This window comes from Sapajus apella, unplaced genomic scaffold (genome assembly GCF_009761245.1).
Source record: "Sapajus apella isolate SASKATOON/1434 unplaced genomic scaffold, GSC_monkey_1.0 scaffold83, whole genome shotgun sequence".
NCBI lineage: Eukaryota > Metazoa > Chordata > Mammalia > Primates > Cebidae > Sapajus > Sapajus apella.
The window spans coordinates 3,368,334-3,389,664 of record NW_022437023.1 but is presented as its reverse complement, the minus strand read 5'-3'; the positions used below and the strand labels follow the sequence as shown (position 1 = coordinate 3,389,664).

Below are 21,331 nucleotides of genomic sequence, written 5' to 3'. Positions count from 1 at the left end.
CACCTGGGTGCAGAAAAGGTTGTCAGTGAAGGGCAGTGGGAGAGGAGTTGGTTTTATAGGTTTGGGGTGGGCAGTGGAAAGTTACAGTTTAGGGCAGTTCTTCGCAAGCTCGGAGGGAGTTGTAGGGTGTGGAGTCAGGAGGTTGGCCAAGGTGACTTACAAAGTCCAGTGGCCTTGTCAATTGAGGCTGGAATAAGAAACAATAGAGAATGTCTCAAAGTTAAGTAGACGCTGCAGGGGTTGATCATTTCTTCCCCTTTTCATGGTCTTCCAGTTACTTTAGATTTTCCTGGAACTCATCTGGAGGGTCCCTGCAGGTCACAGAGGTTAACATGGCATCCATGGCACTACCAGTCAAACTAGAAAAAGACCAAGCTGGGCACCATGGCTCATGCCTATAATCCCAGCCCTTTGGGAGGCTGAAGCAGGTGGATCACTTGAGGTCAGGAGTTCAAAACCAGCCTGTGCAACATGGTGAAACCCCGTCTTAAAAAAAAAAAAAAAAAAAAAAATTTTTAAAAAAAATAAAAAAAAAAAAAAAAAGAACTAGAAAAAGACTTCCCTGTTCCCCCTAGTGGTGAGGAGAATGGGAGAGGGAAGATGGGGGCACCCATGGCCTAGGGTCTAAAATGCCTCTCACAGCACCCACCAAGAAACTACCAATATTAGATGTGCTGAGGAAACTGCACACATCTATCAGTCTGTTCTTAAGAGAGCAGACTCTGCTGGGCGAGGTGGCACAGACTGTAACCCCAGCACTTTGAGAGGCCAAGGCAGGCGGATGGCCTGAGGACAAGAATTCAAGACAAGCCTGGCCAACGTGGTGAAACCCTGTCTCTACTAAACATACAAAAATTAGGGGCCGGGCGCAGTGGCTCACGCCTGTAATCCTAGCACTTTGGTAGGTCAAGGTGGGTGGATCATGAGGTCAGGAGATCGAGACCATCCTGGGTAACGTGGTGAAACTCAGTTGCTACTAAAAACACAAAAATTAGTTGGGTGTGGTGGCGCCTGCCTGAAATCCCAGCTACTCGGGAGGCTGAGATACAGTGAGAATTGCTTGAACCCAGGAGGCGGAGGTTGCAGTGAGCTGAGATCATGCCACTGCACTCCAGCCTGGGTGATAGAGCCAGACTTCTCAAAAAACAAACAAGCAAACAGAAAAAAAAAAACAATAATTAACCGGGCATGGTGATGCATGCCTGTAATCCCAGCTACTCAGGAGGCTGAGGCACGAGAATCGCTTGAACCCAGGAGGTGGAGGTTGCACTCCAGCCCAGGCAACAAGACCGAAAATCCATCTCAAAATAAATAAATAAATAAAAGAGCAGACTCAAATATTTAGAAAAAATTTCAAGCCAACAACTGAGATCCAGGTAGAATATACTGACAATTCAAGGGTCCCTTGCCTATAAGAAATTATATATACTATATGTTCATAATTTTTTTTTCCTGAGACAGATCTTGCTCTGTCACCTAGGCTGAAGTGCAATGGCGTGCTCTTGGGTCACCGCAAACTCCACCTCCCGGGTTCAAGCAATTCTCCCGCCTCAGCCTCCTGAGTAGCTGGAATTACAGGCATGCACCACCACACCTGGCTAATTTTTGTATTTTTAGTAGAGACGGGGTTTCACCATGTTGGTCAGGCTGACCTCAAACTCCTGACCTCAGGTGATGTGCCCACCTCGGCCTTCCAAAGTGCTGGGATTACAGGTGTGAGCCACCATGCCTGACCATATGTTCATAATTTATGTGTATTTAAGCTGTATAGCAAACACAGAAAAATGTCAGCAATGGTTGTCTTTGGATGCGTTATTTCTGTTTTTCAGTATTTTATGTTTTCTTCATTTTTCTCTGTGAGCAAATACTACCTTTATGCTGGAAATAAGAGTTCCTTGCCATGTAAAAACCAAGACTCTTCTTCTCTGACCCAAGCTGTGATCCAGATTCTTCCTTCCATTGTAATCTGTAGGCTTCCTAGGGGTCTTCATCTGATAACAGTATCACAGGTTAGCCCAACTGCTATCATTTTCAGCGTCTGTTGAACTCCTGCAGTAGATGCTGGGGAAAGATGTATGTGTCAGTAGGAAGAATGGGATAAAGCAACCGTATAATAGCTATTTAAAACCTGGGAATTCAGGTCTCTTGTCTCTGGTTTAATCTGCATTGATGCAGAGCCTTTATACGCTATAACAGCTGCTAGATTGTCTCTTTTTCCTCTAGTTAAAAGTCAGGGACTAGGGCGAGAATTACCATTTTTAGCAGTAATGAAAGGATGGAAAAGCAGGTACTTGCTTTGCTACAGACTTTTTTCTTTGTGCTATTAAATGTTGCTCCATATTATTAAGGGTTAATTATATTTCTTTCAGGCTGGGCACGGTGGCTCACGCCTATAATCCCAGCACTTTGGGAGGCTGAGGCGGGTGGATCACGAGGTCAAGAGATCGAGACCATCCTGGTCAACATGGTGAAACCTCGTCTCTACTAAAAATACAAAAATTAGCTGGTCATGGTGGCACGTGCCTATAGTCCCAGCTACTTGGGACGCTGAGGCAGGAGAATTGCTTGAACCCAGGAAGCGGAGGTTGCGGTCAGCCGAGATCGTGCCACTACACTCCAGCCTGGGTAACAAGAGCAAAACTCCATCTCAAACAAAAAAAAAAAAAAAAAAAAAAAATTATGTTTCTTTCTTGGTATACCTCAACAAGCCCCTAAAAGGCATATCTGTATACTACAATATGCCTGGAACTAAAAACTTTTGAAACTGAAAACTTGATACAGCCATTATCTGAAAACATGTTTATATTAATCTTCTTCTTCTTTTTTTTCTTTTTTTTTTTTTTTAAGACGGGATTTCACCATATTGGTCAGGCTGGTCTCAAACTCCTAACCTCAGGGGATCCGCCCGCCTCAGCCTCCCAAAGTGCTGGGATTATAGGCGTGAGCAACATGTTTATATTAATCTAGATTTTTAAAGTTGGTGGGGAGATTCCCCACTTCCTGATAAAGTCTGAAATACATTGGCCGGGCGTGGTGGCTCATGCCTGTAATCCAAGCACTTTGGAGGCCAAGGTGGGCGGATCACCTGAGGTCAGGAGTTCAAGACCAGCCTGACCAACATGGTGAAACCCCGTCTTAAAAAAAAAAAAAAACTCTGAAATACAGATCTCTTCATTTATTTATTTATTTTAAACCAATCTCTGTAGAGACTGTCAAAAATTGCCAGTGCCGACTGTATTGCAAGTCGTCATGGCAGGGTATTGGAAAAAGTTTTCAATTAGCAATAATAGTGCCTCGGATAAACCTCATTGGCTACGATACTGCCACGGCATAAAGCTACATCTCTTTTTATTTAAAGAGCCGCAATGGGACAGGTATTTCCCAAGTCATGCAGCATTTAAATGGATCAACCTCACTGAAAGCCGTTGAGATTCAAATATATTAAATATTAAAACAAGAAAAAATAAATAAAGTTGGCGGGGAGTCAGAACTTCAAGGCATCCATTTGTTCCCATCATTATATCACAGACCAAGTTGTTTTGCACTCTGGCTACAATGTCCAAAGGAACTTAGAGAACCAAAATAATCAGGGAAGAGCTGTGATGCCTGTGTTGCTCTGTTGAACTAGCCATGCCTCCCTCTCTGACTTGCATGCACAGGGACTGCCACGTTTTATTTTCCAAGCTGCCAGAGGCTAGGGGCAGCTCTGCTCCTGGAAGCAATGCACTATATATAGGTATTCATATGCCCCTCCCTTTTTTTTTTTTTTTTTTAACCCCCTACAGATCATTGGCTTCACTGTGTTTGCAAACAGGATAAACATGGCCACAGAAACCAGCAAGACGCTTATTGACATGATTCCTTATAGGTCAGTAATTCCACTTTCCAAGATTGCTTTTCTCTTTCTGATACCTTCTCTTAGCCTCTGACCACACAGCCTGATTGATATTTTCTACTAGCAGTCTCTGGCCAAAGCAAAATTCATTTGAGAACATAGAGGTTCATGAAAGGAGAAGGGCTAGGGACAACTCCTTGTGTCTTCTCTGGTCAGCCTCTGTCTCTCTTATCATAGCTGAGCCAATCCCCTTATCCAGGAAAACTGTTATATGCACTGAATACCAGAGAAACTCATTTTAGCCCATGATAGGCCTTCCCAACTACCATGCCTCTCTGATTAACTCTCAAGGGGTGGACAAGAGATGCCTCGGTTTTTTTAGCCTCTTTCCTGCGGCTCTGAGTTCAGAAGATGAATGTTTCTTCTGCCTTCACAAACTTAGACTAAATTGGTGCTCTATTTTTTTTTATTTATTTATTTTTGAGACGGAGTCTCATTCTGTTGCCTAGGCTGGAGTGCAGTGGTACAATCTTGGCTCACTGCACTATTGAACTCTCAGGCTCAAGTGATCCTCCCACCTCAGCCCTCTGAATAGCTGGGACTACAGGCGCCCACCGCCATGCCCAGCTAATTCTTTGCAGTTTTAATAAAGACAGCATTTTGCCATGTTGCTTGGGTTGGTCTCAAACCCCTGGGCTCAAACAGTTCTCCTGCCTCGGCCTCCTAAAGTGCTGGGATTACAGGCATGAGCCACGGTGCCTGGCCAGAATTGGTACCCTTGAACAACATTATTTTTTTCCTGTGGGTAGAAAGTGATCTTCAAATAGCCTAGCATATGCAGTTCTTAAGGACTCACAATCAATTTACATTATAATTCTTACCAGTGACTATGAAGCACCGCTCTTGCTTCTGTTAGGAAATTTTTTTTTAAACCTTAATCAGTGATTCCCAAGTTTTCTCAGAAATCTAATTTAATGTGAAAAAAAAAAAGAAAAACAAAACCTTAATCAGATGAATCACATTAGCTAAGAAAGGCAATATACTGCAGTTTCTTGACTCACAGGCAGGCTTTTGAAGAGCATTGCCCATTTCCTCACATTGTATAATAAGGAATCCTGTAAAGAGTGAAGGATACTTGCTAAATTCCAGGATCACAAAATGTAGGCTTTTCTTTTTCTTTTTTTTTTTTTTTTTGAGACAGAGTTTCGCTCTTGTTACCCAGGCTGGAGTGCAATGGCGCGATCTCGGCTCACCGCAGCCTCCGCCTCCTGGGTTCAGGCAATTCTCCTGCCTCAACCTCCTGAGTGGCTGGGATTACAGGCACGCGCCACCATGCCCAGCTAATGTTTTGTATTTTTAGTAGAGACGGGGTTTCACCATGTTGACCAGGATGGTCTCGATCTCTTGACCTCGTGATCCACCCACCTCGGCCTCCCAAAGTGCTGGGATTACAGGCGCGAGCCACCGCACCCGGCCCTTCTTTTTTCTTTTTGAGTCTTGCTATGTTACCCAGGCTGGAGTACAGTGGCGCAATCTCAGCTCACTGCAACCTCCACCTCCCGGGTTCAAGTGATTCTCCTGCTGAGTCTCTTGAGTATCTGGAATTACAGGTGCCTGCCACTATGCCCAGCTAATTTTTATATTTTTTGCAGAGACAGGGTTTCACCATGTTGGCCAGGTTGGTCTTGAACTCCTGGCCTCAGGTGATCCTCCTGCCTCCGCCTCCAAAGTGCTGGGATTACAGGCGATTATCACCACACCCTGGCAAATGTAGGCTATTTTGACATAACTAGATTAAACTAGTCTCATATCCTACCTAGTTCTCAATGAAATCTGATGATAACTGAATCAACTTGAAATTCCAGTCAATTAAAAAATGTGAGCAGACACCACCTAGGTACTAGGGAGTACAAAGATAAGCAAGTCAGGGTCTCTGTCTTCAAGAAAAGCATAGTAAGAACAGCAATGGGATTGCCGTTCTTTACACTTTACATATTTGTACTATTTCATTTGCTCCCCACAGTAATGCTTTGAGGTAGATATTGTCTTCTTTTATATGGTAAGTAAACTGAGGCTTGCCGTCTTCTTTTTTTTCTTTTCCTTTTTTTTTTTTTTTTTGAGACGGAGTTTCACTCATGTTACCCAGGCTGGAGTGCAATGGCGCGACCTCTGCTCACTGCAACCTCCGCCTCCTGGGTTCAGGCAATTCTCCTGCCTCAACTTCCTGAGTGGCTGGGATTACAGGCACGCACCACCATGCCCAGCTAATTTTTTGTATTTTTAGTAGAGACGGGGTTTCACCATGTTGACCAGGATGGTCTCTATCTCTTGACCTCGTGATCCACCCACCTCCGCCTCCCAAAGTGCTGGGATTACAGGCTTGAGCCACCGTGCCCGGTCTCTTTTTTTTTTTTAAGATGGGGTTTCACCATGTTGGTCAGGCTGATCTTGAACTCCTGACCTCAGGTGATCCGCCCACCTTGGCCTCCAAAGTGCTTGGATTATAGGCATGAGCCACCATGCCCAGCCAGCTTGCAGTCTTTGAATGACTTAGCACATTGCTTCTCAGTGGTAGAGCTACCATTTTTTTTTTTTTTTTTTTTAAGATGGGGTTTCACCCTGATGGCCAGGCTGGTCTTGAACTTCTGACCTCAGGTGATCCACCCCCCTCAGCCTCCCAAAGTGCTAGGATTACAGGCGTGAGCCACCACGCCTGGCTAGCTACCATTTGAACCCATTTCTCCTTAATTCCAAAGCCTACAATTATAACCACTCTGTTATTCTTACACAGTATGCTTCTGTTATTAATGACTTTAAAACCACACAGCCAGGCTGGGCACAGTGCCTCATGCCTGTAATCGCAGCACTTTGAGAGGCTGAGGCAGGTGGATCACTTGATGTCAGGAGTTCAAGACTAGCCTGGTCAACATGGTGAAACCCTGTCTCTACTAAAAATACAAAAATTAGCTGGGCATAGTGGTGTGTGCCTGTAATCTCAGCTACTTGGGAAGCTAAGACATGAGAATCACGTGAACCCGGGAGTTGGAGATTTCAGTGAGCCGAGATCATGCCTCTGCACTCCAGCCTGGGCAATAGAGGGAGACTATCTCAAAAAATAAAAAAGAAAAAACCTACATAGCCAAGTTCTGCTTATCTTTTATCATAAGATTCAAAGGTACAGATGGACAAGTGAGCATTTCAAAAGTCTAATTTTAAAGGATTGCTTTGAGCTTTCTCTTTCATTACGTATTTATCCAGGGTTGCTAGAGACTAGTAAGATTGAACAATTTAAGTTAGTTCCTACTGTGTCCATGTCCCCATTTAACATCATTTGCTAACAAGAACTGAATGTTACAGAGAACAAAAAGGAAAAACAGAAGTTTATGTTGTTATCACGCTAAATATTCAAGCTTTACTAATATAGATTGGGGTATTTATTGTGTACCTCTTTGGGACAACTACATTCTTACCTAGCTTCTTATAAAGACAAAAAGGTGGAATATGGCCAGGCATGGTGGCTCACACCTGTAATCCAAGCACTTTGGAGGCCAAGGCGGGTGGATCACCTGAGGTCAGGAGTTCAAGACCAGCCTGACCAATATGGTGAAACCCTGTCTTTATTTAAAAAAAAAAGGTGGAATTTGATAATAACTTAAATACCTACCTCTAAGTGTTCAGTTATGCTTCTGCTTAGCTCATTACCTGGAAAATGCAAAGATGCTTGTAAGTTATAAATTATAAATAAGGAATTAAAATAGGCATAGTTAGGCCACATGTGGTGGCTCATGCCTTTAGAGCACTGTGGGAGGCTAAGGCAGGCAGATTGCTTGAGCTCAGGATTTTGAGACCAACCTGGGAAACATGGTGAAACTCCATCTCTACAAAAAAAAAAAAAAAAAATACAAAAATTAACCAGGCGTGGTGTCATGCACCTGAAATCCTAGCTGCTTTGGAGGCTGAGGTGGGAGGATTTCTTGAGGAAAGTTGAAGCACCAGGTGGGCCATGATCACACCACTGCACTCCAGCCTGGGTGACAGAGCAAGACCCGGTCTCAATACCAAAAAAGAAGAAGACATAGTTGGCTGGTGAAGAAAATGATATTTAGCTCTTTGAAGTGTTTAAAGTAAATTCTTCTTACTCAAAAGAAAAATAAAGTTTAAAATGCATGAACTAATAAGAAATTTTAATTAGATAAGGGATTATTTGCTTTGTGGAACTATATATCACAAAATTTCTTGTAAAATAATTTTCCCAAAGGTATTTATGTGATTCATTTCACTGAATTTGGATTTTTTTTTTTTTTTAAGATGAGGTTTCACCATGTTGGTCAGGCTGGTCTTGAACTCCCGACCTCAGGTGATCTACCCACCTTGGCCTCCAAAGTGCTTGGATTACAGGCGTGAACCACCATGCCCAGCCTGAATTTGGATTTTTATATAATTCATCAGAAGTAAATCAACTGTTGAGGCATACATATTTGTCTTTAACAAAATGATTAAAGAACGATAAACATTTCAAATAGCAAATCTTATCTAAAACACTTCGAAGAGTATTTTTTTCTGACTTAGAAAGTAATCTAGAGAAATGGAAAAGGAAGCATATTTGTACTTCCAGATTCAACTTAAAGAATTACGCCAGTATGGATCTATGGAAAAACACCACTCCCCACAAATCATCAAGATTTCTTTTTCTTCTTTAGTCTGTTAATATTGTGCTTGATTTCTGACTGTTTTTGTTTTTGTGTTTGAGATGGAGTCTCACCCTGTCACCCAGGCTAGAGTGCAACGGTGCTATCTCAGCTCACTGCAGCCTCTGCCTCCCAGGTTCAAGCAATTCTCCTGCCTCAATCGCCCGAGTAGCTGGGATTACAGGTGCACGCTACCATGACCAGCTAATTTTTTGTACTTTTAGTAGAGATGGGGTTTCACCATGTTGGAAAGGCTGGATTCGAACTCCTGACCTCATGATCCACTGGCCTTGGCCTCCCAAAGTGCTGGGATTACAGGCAGGAGCCACCATGCCCAGCTGATTTCTGACTGCTAAAACTAATGCTTCATTCTGGAATAAACCCTACTTGGTCATAGTGTATTATCCTTTTATATATTAACTTGCTAAAATGATAAGAATTTTTGCATTTGTGTTTATGAAGGATATTGGCCTGAGTTGTTTTTTGTTTTTTTCCTTGTACTATCTGTGTCTGGTTTTGGTATCAGAGTATGTTGATTTGTTTTTGTTTTTTTTTTTTTTTTTTGAGCCTGAGTCTTACTCTATCACCCATGCTAGAGTGCAGTGGCACAATCGAGATTGTGGCAATTCTCATGCCTCAGTCTCCTGAGTAACTGGGATTACAGGTGTGCGCCACCACACCTGGCTAGTTTTTTTGTATTTTTAGTAGAGACAGGGTTTCATCATGTTGGCCAGGCTGGTCTCAAACTCCTAACCTCAAGTGATCCACCTGCCTTGGCCTCCCAAAGCACTGGGATTTACAGGCGTGAGCCACCACACCTGGCCGTATGTTGACATTATAGAAAGATTTAGAAAGTATTGCCTCATCTTCAACTTCTGGAAGAGTTCCTATAAAACAGGCATCATTTCTTCCTTAAATATCTGCCTATTATTCACCCACTGGTATGGTCTCAAATGTCTCAAGACACCATTTTTCTTGAATCCTTAAGGTTTTGCCTGTTCTGATGATTGCCATTGCTACCTGGCAAAAACATTGAACTACAAGACACAACAGCATGTTCCCTTAATGGCTTTCATAACTTGGCTTGGTTTGCTGGCAGTTTTGGAAGGCTGCTGCCTCAATTTCTCCACTTGTCCCTATTGTCATTAAAAAAAAAAAAAAAAAAAAAAGAATCAGGACTTCCCAGTAATAATAAGATGGCGGAGGTACCAAGGGTTCCTGCTATCTAGAAATAATTCCACTATTTTATTCCAGCTTCCTGTTTCCTACAACACCAGATTTCAGCGTTCTTCCCAACATAATTTTACAAGCAATCTCCTTGTCTTTGGTGAGCTCCTTTCTGCTCATATTTCTGGGCAAGAAGATTGCCAGTCTTCACAACTACCGTGTCAATTCCAACCAGGTGAGAGGACTATTATTTCCTCTGATCCTTAAGTCTTTGTTCTTTAATCCAAGCCTCCTGCCAACATGAAGGCTGGCGTCTTTTTTTTAACCCAAGAGCAACTTGGACCGTGGTTTGGACAGTAATCACAAAGGATTTTTGAGGGATGGCTAACTTCGAGGCCACTTGAATTGACCTGAGTGTTATTGCCCTAGAACAGATATGGCGCAGAGAGGCCAGAAAATTATGGTATCGTGTTGTGAAGCTAGGAGAGTTTCGCTTTTCTTAATTTTAGCTTTCTTTCTACCAAGTCCTCCAACCACATACTGAGGTGCGATAAGAAGTGCTGCGCGACACCCGGGAAAAGCCAGGGCTGCTAATATCATACAGTTGGCCTCCCAGAAATAGCTTTTGTCTTTGCTTTTATTTTTTAGGGAAAATCTTCAACTACTCAGAATTTGGCCCTTTCCCTAGAACTCAAGAGGGAAATACGGAAGCAATAAGTGTTCCCATTTGGCGTTTAGGGTAGTACAAAAGGCATGGAGAAGAGCATTGGGCTTCTCCCTGTCATCCTAAGCCCTGGAGATCACTTGAAAGAGAATAAAAATGCCACAGTCTCATTTTCTCACCTTAAAAAAAGCACTTTCCTTGTGATGACTAGCTAAAATGATGATTCTGTTTAATCAAGAAAATCAGATATGCCATCCTTTTGTTCTTTCTGATAATATTTCAGTCTGTTACTTTTTTTTTTTTTTTTTTTTTTGAGACGGAGTTTCACTCATGTTACCCAGGCTGGAGTGCAATGGCGCGATCTCGGCTCACTGCAACCTCCGCCTCCTGGGTTCAGGCAATTCTCCTGCCTCAGCCTCCCGAGTAGCTGGGATTACAGGCACGCGCCACCATGCCCAGCTAATTTTTTGTATTTTTAGTAGAGACGGGGTTTCACCATGTTGACCAGGATGGTCTCGATCTCTTGACCTCGTGATCCACCTGCCTCAGCCTCCCAAAGTGCTGGGATTACAGGCGTGAGCCACCGTGCCCGGCCTCTTTTTTCTTTTTTTTTTTAGATGGAGTCTTGCTCTGTTGCCAGGCTGGAGTGCAGTGGTACAGTCTTGGCTCACTGCAACCTCTGCCTCCTGGGTTCAAGCGTTTCTCCCGCCTCAGCTTCCTGCCTGAGCAGCTGGGACTACTGGCGTGCGCCACCAAGCCCGGCTAATTTTTGTATTTTTTAGTAGAGACAGGGTTTCACCATATTGGACAGGCTGGTCTCAAACTCCTGACCTCATGATCTGCCCACTGCAGCCTCCCAAAGTGCTGAGATTGCAGGCGTGAGCCACCATACCTGGCATCAATCTATTCTTTCAAGTGATCAAAACAACCTTATCTTCATGTATAAAAAATAAACGATACACCTTCAGCTCAAAATAAAATCAGCATTCTTCAGCAAAGAGGGGGGCCTAAGCATCTGCCATTTCTTCACAGGACTTAATAGCCATCGGCCTTTGCAATGTCGTCAGTTCATTTTTCAGATCTTGTGTGTTTACTGGTGCTGTTGCCAGGACTATTATCCAGGATAAATCTGGAGGAAGACAACAGGTGTGTTGAAATACAATTTGATCTCTAATACATAAACATATTTATATCAATTTGTATGTATATTCATAATAGGGAATTAAATGGGTTTAATCTTGTTGCTGTTTTAATGTTATGCTTAATGGGAAAGACCTCAGAAAAATTTGGATTCCATGCTTGCCTTAATTTTTGCTCAGATTTTGCCTTAAAACTTTCTTGTCAATGTGAAACTTAAAGGTCATTTTCTTTTTTTTTTTTTTTTTTTTTGAGACGGAGTTTCACTCTTGTTACCCAGGCTGGAGTGCAATGGCGGGATCTCGGCTCACTGCAACCTCTGCCTCCTGGGTTCAGGCAATTCTCCTGCCTCAGCCTCCTCAGTAGCTGGGATTACAGACACGCACCACCATGCCCAGCTAATGTTTTGTATTTTTAGTAGAGACGGGGTTTCACCATGTTGACCAGGATGGTCTCGATCTCTTGACCTCGTGATCCACCCGCCTCGGCCTCCCAAAGTGCTGGGATTACAGGCTTGAGCCACCGCGCCCGGCCTTAAAGGTCATTTTCTATAGAAATATTATATGGGAGAGGTTTCCATATATTAGGTCACAAAACCCCACTTTCCACATAACATATCTAAAGGATAAGAATATTTCAAATAAACTGGCCAGGTGTGGTGGCTCACGCCTGTAATCCCAGCACTTCGGGAGGCTGAAGTGGGTGGATCACTTGAGGACAATAGTTCAAAATCAGCTAACATGGTGAAACCCCATCTCTACTAGAAACAAACAAACAAAAAATAGCTGGGCGTTGCGGCACATGCCTGTAATTCCAGCTACCCAGGAGGCTGAGGCAGGAGAATCACTTGAACCCACGAGGCAGAGATTGCAGTGAGCTGAGATGGTGCCACTACACTCCACCTGGGCGGCAGAATGAGATTCCACCTCAATAACACAAAATAAAAAACAAAAAAAGAATATTTCAGGTACACTTACCATCATCTGCTAATGTTTTTCCCCACTATTGGAAGATGCATTCTCACACCTACTCTGGGAAAGCAATAATACAACTCTACCCACCCAGGCAGCAAACTAAAAATTTTCGTGGTTTCGTCAAAGGGCGTGGCAGGGGGCTTTCAGGACAGGGAGTCAGGTCTTTGTCTAGGACAGCCTAGAGAAAATATAAGTATTCTACTTGTGTGTAAGAGAAAATTATGTAGGTCAGATTTTCTGCAGGTATTCTGCGTCAGTAAACAAAATGTTTAGCTGTGTGTTAAGCATAACCGAGAATGGTGATTGAAAAGACTGTGGAGGCCGGGCGCGGTGGCTCAAGCCTGTAATCCCAGCACTTTGGGAGGCCGAGGCGGGTGGATCACGAGGTCAAGAGATCGAGACCATCCTGGTCAACATGGTGAAACCCCGTCTCTACTAAAAAATACAAAAAATTAGCTGGGCATGGTGGCGCGTGCCTGTAATCCCAGCTACTCAGGAGGCTGAGGCAGGAGAATTGCCTGAACCCAGGAGGCAGAGGTTGCGGTGAGCCGAGATCGCGCCATTGCACTCCAGCCTGGGTAACAAGAGTGAAACTCCGTCTCAAAAAAAAAAAAAAAAAAAAAAGACTGTGGAGGCAAAGTGTCTAATTGCAGACATGAGATTTTATAAGTCTAATGTTCATGAGTTTTGTTTTTTTGTTTTTGTTTTGAGACACAGTCTTGCTCTGTCACCCAGGCTGGAGTGCAGCGGCATGATCTCAACTCACTGCAACCTCCGCCTCCCAGGCTCAAGTGATTTCCTGTCTCAGCCTCCTGAGTTGCTGGAATTACAGGCATGCACCATGATGCCCAGCTAATTTTTGTAGTTTAGCAGAGATGGGGTTTTACCATGTTGGCCAGGCTGGTCTCGAACCCCTGACCTCAAGTGATCCACCTGCCTTGGTCTCCCAAAGTGCTGAGATTACAGGCATGAACCACCATGGCTGGCCCAATGTTCCTGAGTTTTGAACTGACTAGATAAAAGTTACAACATGCTAACCCATCTCAACTATGTAGTGTGACAAAATGTCAGAGAGCTATCAGAATTGAAACTGGGGTTGCCCAGGGAATGAGTCAGCTTCAGATGCCAGAGAAACAGTGGCAGAGGTCAAAAACAAGCCTCTGCTGAAGAAACACAGAAAAAGATGTAGCCGTAGTCAGAAACTAATGTGTCAGCAGAATGAATAGTAAACTTTCACATGGAAAGACAAAGTGTCACAGTCCATGGGGCAAATATGTGGTGAAGCATAAGGTAAAAGCTAATACAATTTAGAAAGATTAGGCAGGGGTGAGAGCATGGGTATACAGCAGGGGTATCCAATCTTTTGCCTTCCCTGGCCACATTGGAAGAAGAAGATTTGTCTTGGGCCACACATAAAATGCTCCAACACTAACAACAGCTGATGAGAAAAAAAATTTGCAAAAATATTTTATAATGTTTTAAGAAAGTTTATGAATTTGCATTGGGCTACATCTAAAGATGTCCTGGGTCACATGTGGCCCGCAGGCTGCAGGTTGGACAAGCTTGGTCTAGAGTAGGACTACATTGGCCGGGCTCGGTGGCAGGTGCCTGTAATCCCAGCTGCTCAGGAGGCTGAGGCTGGAGGATGTCTTGAGCCCAGGAGTTCTGGGCTGTAGTGCTCTATGCAGATCGGGTGTCCGTACTAAGTTTGGCATTAATATGGTGACCTCCTGGGAGCGGGGACCACCAGGTTGCCTAAGGAGGGGTGACCCCGCCCAGGTCGGAAACAGAGCAGGTCAAAACTCCCGTGCTGATCAGTAGTGGGATGGCACCTGTGAATACCCACTGCCCTCCAACCTGGGCAACATAGCGAGACCGTTTCTTAAAAAAAAAAAAAAAAAAGAAAGACTACATTGTACCGTTTTATGTGGACCGAGCTTTGTTTGTCACAGAGCTTCTTCCAGACACATTAGCGTTTTCCACTACTGCTTAACAGACTGAAGAAATTTGGGCTATGTTGAAAAGAAGAATGTTTCATACAAGCATGCAAAAACTTTGGAGTCAAAATGAGAGAGTTTTATAAGAGGAAATGGAAATGGCAATTCCAGAGATTAGTTCCACTAACTTTTTATGACATATTTTATTTATACAGTATATAAGCCTAATGTAAATTTGGGAGACAAGATGTGCACAGCTAGAAAAAAACTAAATCACAGTGCAAGGAAAACTGAGGGCAGAATGAGGACAATTTTTTTTTCAAGCAGCATAAATATTGCAAGAAGGAGAATGATGGCAGAAGTGGGATTTCATGGAGTACTGAAACGGGTTTAGGATATGTGTGTAGACGGAAGGAGGAAGAAGGGCTTCAGTTCAGCCTCACAGCTGTCTTAAAGGCAGGATTCCACTTGTGTGTGCAATGCAGACTAGAGGAAGAATGGTTTTGCCAACTGCACTCATTGATTCTGGGAATAGAAAGGCTAGGTTTGGGGGGGTTTGGTGGATGATTGAATTTCCAAACCCTGAGCAAGCCCATTTTTAGCATTTTAGCCTGTTGGTCAGAAGGTCTGCCTGAAAGGTAGCCTATAGCACTCATTTGTTTTCCACTGCCACCTTGTTCACATGTGCAGCACAGTTCCTGCCTGTGACACCTCTCAGTGCAGTGCAGCATCCTTCTACAGGGAGATATGTCCCTAGGAATGCTGCTAAGCCCTCCCTGCAACCTTGACATGCCCATTGCAAATTGCTGGTTCAAGCAGAGAATGCTTCTGGCCCCTGGCCCTAAACACGGCAGCTGCCCAGACTATACTCTTGAGTTTCTAATCTGGACCAGAAAAGGCCTCTGAGACTCATTCATCTTCTTCGTTCCACAGCAGTGGAGTTTTCTCTCCACCTCTTTTCTCTGGAGGCCTTAAGATTTTTTAAAAAATTTTTTGGTAGACAGGGTCTCGCTAAATTGCCCAAACTTTGGGCCTCAAGTGATCTTCTCACCTCGGCCCCACAAAGTGCTAGGATTATAGGCATCAGCCACTGTGCCCCGCCCCCTAGGGACTTTTGATTCACTCTGCCTGAGAATGCCCCATTTCTTCAAAGTTCCTTAGGACTGCAGAAAAGAGAAGCAGGGGGCTGGCTCTGAACCTCTCAAAAATAACCTGCCATCAAGAGTCACTTTACTTTTATTTATCTGGCATAAATGCAAACTGTGTATATGTGTCTAGATTTCACTTAATTTCTTGCTGTCTAGAACTCACTTCCCTCCAGAGGCTGCAGCAAAACCTACTTGTCCTTCTGGACACAGCCCCAGCCTGAGGCACTGGCAGGCCTGACCCATGGCAAAGGGGATGTGAGGAACCCTAGTAGGCCTGTGGCCAGTTGGGCTGTCCCCTGCTCCATCTTTCTGCTCATCCCATTCTTACCACTGTGCTTCCTCCAAGATTAGGTTTCTTTCATTGCTCCCTGCTTTCCAAGGACCTGCCTTGCCCAGGCTCCCAGAACAGCTCTAAAAATGGGTTATTGTAAAATAAATGAATGTGTTGCACTCTTTTTAGAGGAAGCCAACGGGACAGTGGAGAAAGGCTGGATTTTGGAGTCAGATGGTTAGGGGAGGCTGACCCTCACTCCACGCTTCCTAGGTGTATGTGACCTTGGGCAAATTAATTTTGCTCTCTGAGGCTCTAGTCTTCATCTGGAAAGTGGGGATAAAACAAACTTGCCCGTTGTGAGAATTAAATTAGATGCTGATACATGCCTGTCACTTACGAGTTCAAAAATCATCACTTCTACGTCAAGTCCCAAGTGCCTGAGCAGGTGTTCATCATCTGCTCTTCTACTTCTTGGAACCCCCTATACATGGACCAGTTGATGCCTGAGGGTCTGCATGTTGATTATGGCTGTGGCTATGGGAACTCACATGGCTTTGACTCTCTGGAGAGAAGGCAGAGTTTCTTTGTTCAAGAAAGCCTGGAAAAGTGATGGAAAATCTGGTCAAACAAAGGATGTATGAGATGTAAAACAGGCAGACAATGCTTGCTGTCTTTAAACGCTGTTCAGTCACTGAACCCTCACTGAGCTTCTGAGAGCCATCGAGCATCTTCCTGAGGATGCCACTGAGGATGGTCCTCTAATTCCAAAGCCCATTCCTATGAATGTGCAGCCAAGGGGGGCACAATTATTGGCAAGCCTCCAGCCCTCTCTGAGCAGCTAATTTTATGGGATTTGGTGTCTAGTTTGTACTCATTTTGACCTAGATTATTTTTTGTTATTTTTTTTTTTTTGAGATGAAGTTTTGCTCTTGTTGCCCAGGCTGGAGTGCAGTGGCACCATCTTGGCTCATTGTAACCTCTGCCTCCCAGGTACAAGCGAGTCTCCTGCCTCAGCCTCCCAAGTAGCTGGGATTACAAGTGGCAACCACCACGCCCAGCTAATTTTTTAATATTTTTAGTAGAGATGGGTTTTCACCATGTTGGCCAGGTTGGTCTCAAACTTCTAAATTCAGGTAATCCACCTCCCTCAGCCTCCCAAAGTGCTGGGATTACAGGCGTAAGCTACCATGCCCCACCTAACCTAGGTTTTATACAACTTATTTTGATGTCTGCCTGCCTTTGTTTCCTCAAAATGATCAGAAGAATTTTGGAGAAAAAAGTGGCAGAAAAGAAAATACTGATATATATTTCCTGTGCTAATGAAAATAGTTTTCTTCTATAGCATCAGCAAAGACCAACTGAAGCTACAGCCAGAAATTAGATCCAGCAACAGGCTGACATGTCGACTGGCTGGAGAGGCTCTGGGGTTACCTGTCTCAGCTCCACAGCATCTAAAATGTTTGCCATCAGAGCTTTCTGAGTTTCAGTTATGGTGATCCATTTTCCTGAATCCTTCCTACGCTCCTCTCATGTGATTCAGCCTTTCCATATCAGGCCACTCACTGTAGCTGTGAGTCAGCTGGGCTGGGGAAAGAAAGAAGCAGGACATTGATTGCACTGATATTATTTTCAGCAATTCATTTATATGGCAAATAGCAATGAGTAGTGAGGGGGAACCCAGTGGGAAGCTATGTTCCCCCACCCCCCAACGTAAAAAAATACAGAGAAAAATTAGAGAATCATTGCTGAGTGGTCCTTCGGTAGATTAGAATTGAGGTACTCCCTCAGTACTTGCTTTTCTGTGCCATTGTTTTGATTTGTGATTATAGTTTTGCCCCATCTCCTATTCCAACACAGTGGAGAATGCCACTGCTTTATGTTAATTTTATTACTAGGTGCTTACAAAATGGAAATTTACCAATAGAGGATATAATGAGTTCAAGACTATCCAGAGAGCATTGGGCTTATCAAGGAAACTATGCTTCTTAGTTTTCCACTTTTATTTGCCAAGTGAGAATCACTGCTTACCAAGAGACACTGAGCCCAAAGTAGTCAACCCAACTGGGATAGGATCCAGAGCTGCTATATTCAGCCTTGACTCATGTTTGTAGCTTTTTCTTTCTTTCTTTTCGATGGCACTGAAGCAGAGAGAAACTAAAGCAGGAAAATGGGAAGTGACTATCTTTGTGTTTTTTAAGATGAAGCACCACTGAAGCTGCTAGATGGGCAGTTACCCAAGCAGCAAACAGGAGAGTGAGGGGTGGGAAACGTATTTATACGGGAAGTAGGATGGTTGGGATTTAAGGGCTTTTCTAAATTGTGCAAGGAGAGGTTAAACTTAGGAGAGATGCAAATCAGATTTTAGGAGAACTCAGATTCATAGCACAGAGCAGTGGCAGTAAAGATTCAAACGCCCAGAACAACGTGGAACGTTCAGAGAGCATCTTTCCATTCATTCAGGAAGTATTTATTGAGTACCTATACATGTTTAACACTTTGTTAAGACTTGAAAATGTCAGTTCAACAAAAATACACTTGTGGTGAACTCAACTCCTTTTGAGAAAAACTGACATGCTTCTTGCCAAGCAGAAGGCCTCAGTTGCAGACAGGGACCAAAACGTTCCTGATGGTTTCTCTCCAACCGGCTCTGTCTCCTCAGTTTGCATCTCTGGTAGGCGCAGGTGTGATGTTGCTCCTGATGGTGAAGATGGGACACTTTTTCTACGCACTGCCAAATGTAAGTAGAACTGATCAAATAACAGAGTCAACAACAACCAGGTCTCTGGATTGCTCCTTGGTTGTGTGTTGAGGGGAGGGCATCTCTGAGGAGAAATGCATTCAGATTATCCCCAATGGTTGCTCCAGCCTATCTCTAGTCCCTTTCATTCAAAATAATATTATCAGTATTACAAGGTTGGGGGTTAAATGATGTGATATGTATATACAGACACACACACATATATATGTATATTTATATATAAGATCTATATGGTGTGTAGATGGATAGATAGGTAGATGGATGGAATAGTGTTGGGCTTATGGTAAACACTCAAGAAACATTAGTTATAGGGCCAGGCATGGTGGCTTGTGCCTGTAATCCCAGCACTTTGGGAGGCCACGGCGGGCAGATTATCTGCCTGATGTTAGGAGTTCAAGACCAGCTTAGCCAACATAGAGAAATCTCATCTCTACTAAAAATACAAAAATCAGCTGTGCGTGGTGGCGTGTGCCTGTAGTCCCAGCTACTCAGGAGGCTGAGGCAGGACAATTGCTTGAACCCAGGAGGCAGAGGTTGCAGTGAGCTGAGATTGCGCCATTGCACTCCGGCCTGGGTAACAAGAGCGAAACTCCGTCTCAAAAAAAAAAAAAAAAAAAAAAAAAAATCAGCTGGGTGTGTTGGCAGGTGCCTGTAATCCCAGCCACTCGGGAGACTGAGGCAGGAGAATCATTTGAACCTGGTAGGCTGCAGTGAGCTGAGATCACGCCACTGCATTTCAGCCTGGGTGACAGAGTGAGACTCTGTCTCAAAAAAAAAAAAAAAAAAAGGGCTGGGCACAGTGGCTCACGCCTGTAATCCCAGCACTTAGGGAGGCCCAGGTGGGCAAATCACGAGGTGAGGAGTTTGAGACCATCCTGACCAACATGGTGAGACTCCCGTCTCTAAAAAAATACAGAAATAAAAAAATTAATTAGTTATTATTATCTTTAAATCTTTTTATTACTTAAGCTATAAAATAAGCTTTGTAAGTAAGGATTCAGTGAAAAATGATCAAAATAGATTTCAGATGCCACACCAACACGGGCTTGGAAACTCACTGTGCATTCATGCCATCTGTTTTCCTACACTGCTTCCAGAAGGCCTGTTCTGCATTTGTGTGAACTCAATCTTCCCATTGCTGCCACACTGCCTCTTGGTTAGTTCACAACACTGGAAGGCAGGTCTGAAAGTTGAGTCTTAATTCAGCATTCAGCTAGGATGCCTCTATACACAAATGTGTCATTTCTTCCCTTTGTGTGAAACTGAGCACCTCGTATTTAGAGATGCCAGGTATGTTAATTAGTAGCTATAATCCTTCTGTTCTTAAGTTACAGTAGATCCATACTCAGTGACCATCATTTCCTTTTAAGTTTTCTTCATGTTCCCATTAGTCATTTTAATTTTTATAGCCATTTTTATTTTTTACTTTTTATTTTTATTTATTCTTTTTGACACAGAGTTTTGCTCTTGTTGCCCCAGGCTGGAGTGCCATGGCGTGATCTTGGCTCACCACAACCTCTGCCTTCCAGGTTCAAGCGATTCTCCTGCTTTAGCCTCCCAAGTAGATGGGGTTGCAGGCATGCTCCACCACACCTGGCTAATTTTTTTTTTTTTTTTTTTTTTTTTTTGAGCTGGAGTCTCACTCTGTCACCCAGGTTGGAATACAGTGGCACAATCTCAGCTTACTGCAACCTCCGCCTCCTGGATTCAAGCAAGTCTCCTGCTTCAGCCTCCCGAGTAGCTGGGACTACAGGCGCGAGCCACCATTCTTGGCTAATCTTTTGTAGTTTTAGTAGAGACAGAGTTTCACCACGCTGGCCAGGCTGGTCTCAAACTCCTGACCTCATGATCCACCCAGCTGGGTCTCCCAAAGTGCTGGGATTACAGGTGTGAGCCACCGCACCTGGCCAATTTTTTGTGTTTTTAGTAGAGACCAGGTTTCTCCATGTTGGTCAGGCTGGTCTTGAATTTCTGCCTCAGGCGATCCACCCGCCTCGGCCTGCTAAAGTGCTGGGATTATAGGTGTGAGCCACTGTGCCTGGCCAGTCATTTTTATATAGTACTTAGGGAAGTGGGAGAAGGTTTCTTTGCTGATGTAGCAGCTTGGTTACACACCGAGGTGGTTGTCCCTGAAGCTGGGGTGGTTGTAAATGTGATCTCCATCCTGAATGCTTCCTTTCCACCTGGTGAATATCAGGTTTCAGTAGAGCAGGACCACTACAAGGCTGCTGCTGCCTTCTGCCCATATGATTCAAGGACCTTGGAGCCGAGGCACGAAATTGATGCAAGGAGGGTGGTACTGGTAAGCTCAAATTGACACACAAGTGTCTGACTCCCAGTAGACATCATCTCCAGAATTCAGTTTCTACAGCATCTTTGGTGTTATCACTCTTGGAATCTATTTCAGGAGGGCCACTCACTAATTTAGTTTGGACATGGATATTTTTTTCCACCCAAATTTCATCTTGATGGACATGGATATTTTTTCTTTACAATGGAATGAAACAGAATTATAAAATTCCAAACAACAAAAATGATCAGAATTCACTGAAGCATAGTGATACAAGTTGGGACTCCTTTATTATAAACATGTTGGGGACAGAACAGCCCTTGCTTTTGGCTAGCCAAGTACATCACATTAATTTTACAGCACCTAGTTAGCATGTTTCTGAGTGAGCAGTTGTGATTATAATAAGATCAATAGAATAGTTGAATTACTAGGCTGGGCGCGGTGGCTCACGCCTGTAAT

At 43.7% G+C, this 21,331-nt stretch overlaps 1 protein-coding gene and 1 non-coding gene across 2 annotated transcripts in view; one reads left to right on the top strand and one right to left on the bottom strand.

Annotated features, from left to right (window-relative positions):
* SLC26A8 (solute carrier family 26 member 8) overlaps positions 1-21,331 on the top strand; it is a 97,370-nt gene that overhangs the window by 48,180 nt on the left and 27,859 nt on the right. Inside the window, exons 7-10 of the mRNA XM_032253544.1 lie at positions 3,786-3,868; positions 9,778-9,925; positions 11,387-11,500; positions 18,484-18,561. Of these exons, the coding sequence (XP_032109435.1) occupies positions 3,786-3,868; positions 9,778-9,925; positions 11,387-11,500; positions 18,484-18,561 (423 nt within the window). The remainder of the gene's footprint in view (positions 1-3,785; positions 3,869-9,777; positions 9,926-11,386; positions 11,501-18,483; positions 18,562-21,331) is intronic.
* On the bottom strand, positions 3,198-3,338 carry LOC116533739. The gene has a single exon (XR_004261421.1). It is a non-coding gene; the product is annotated as a U4 spliceosomal RNA (small nuclear RNA).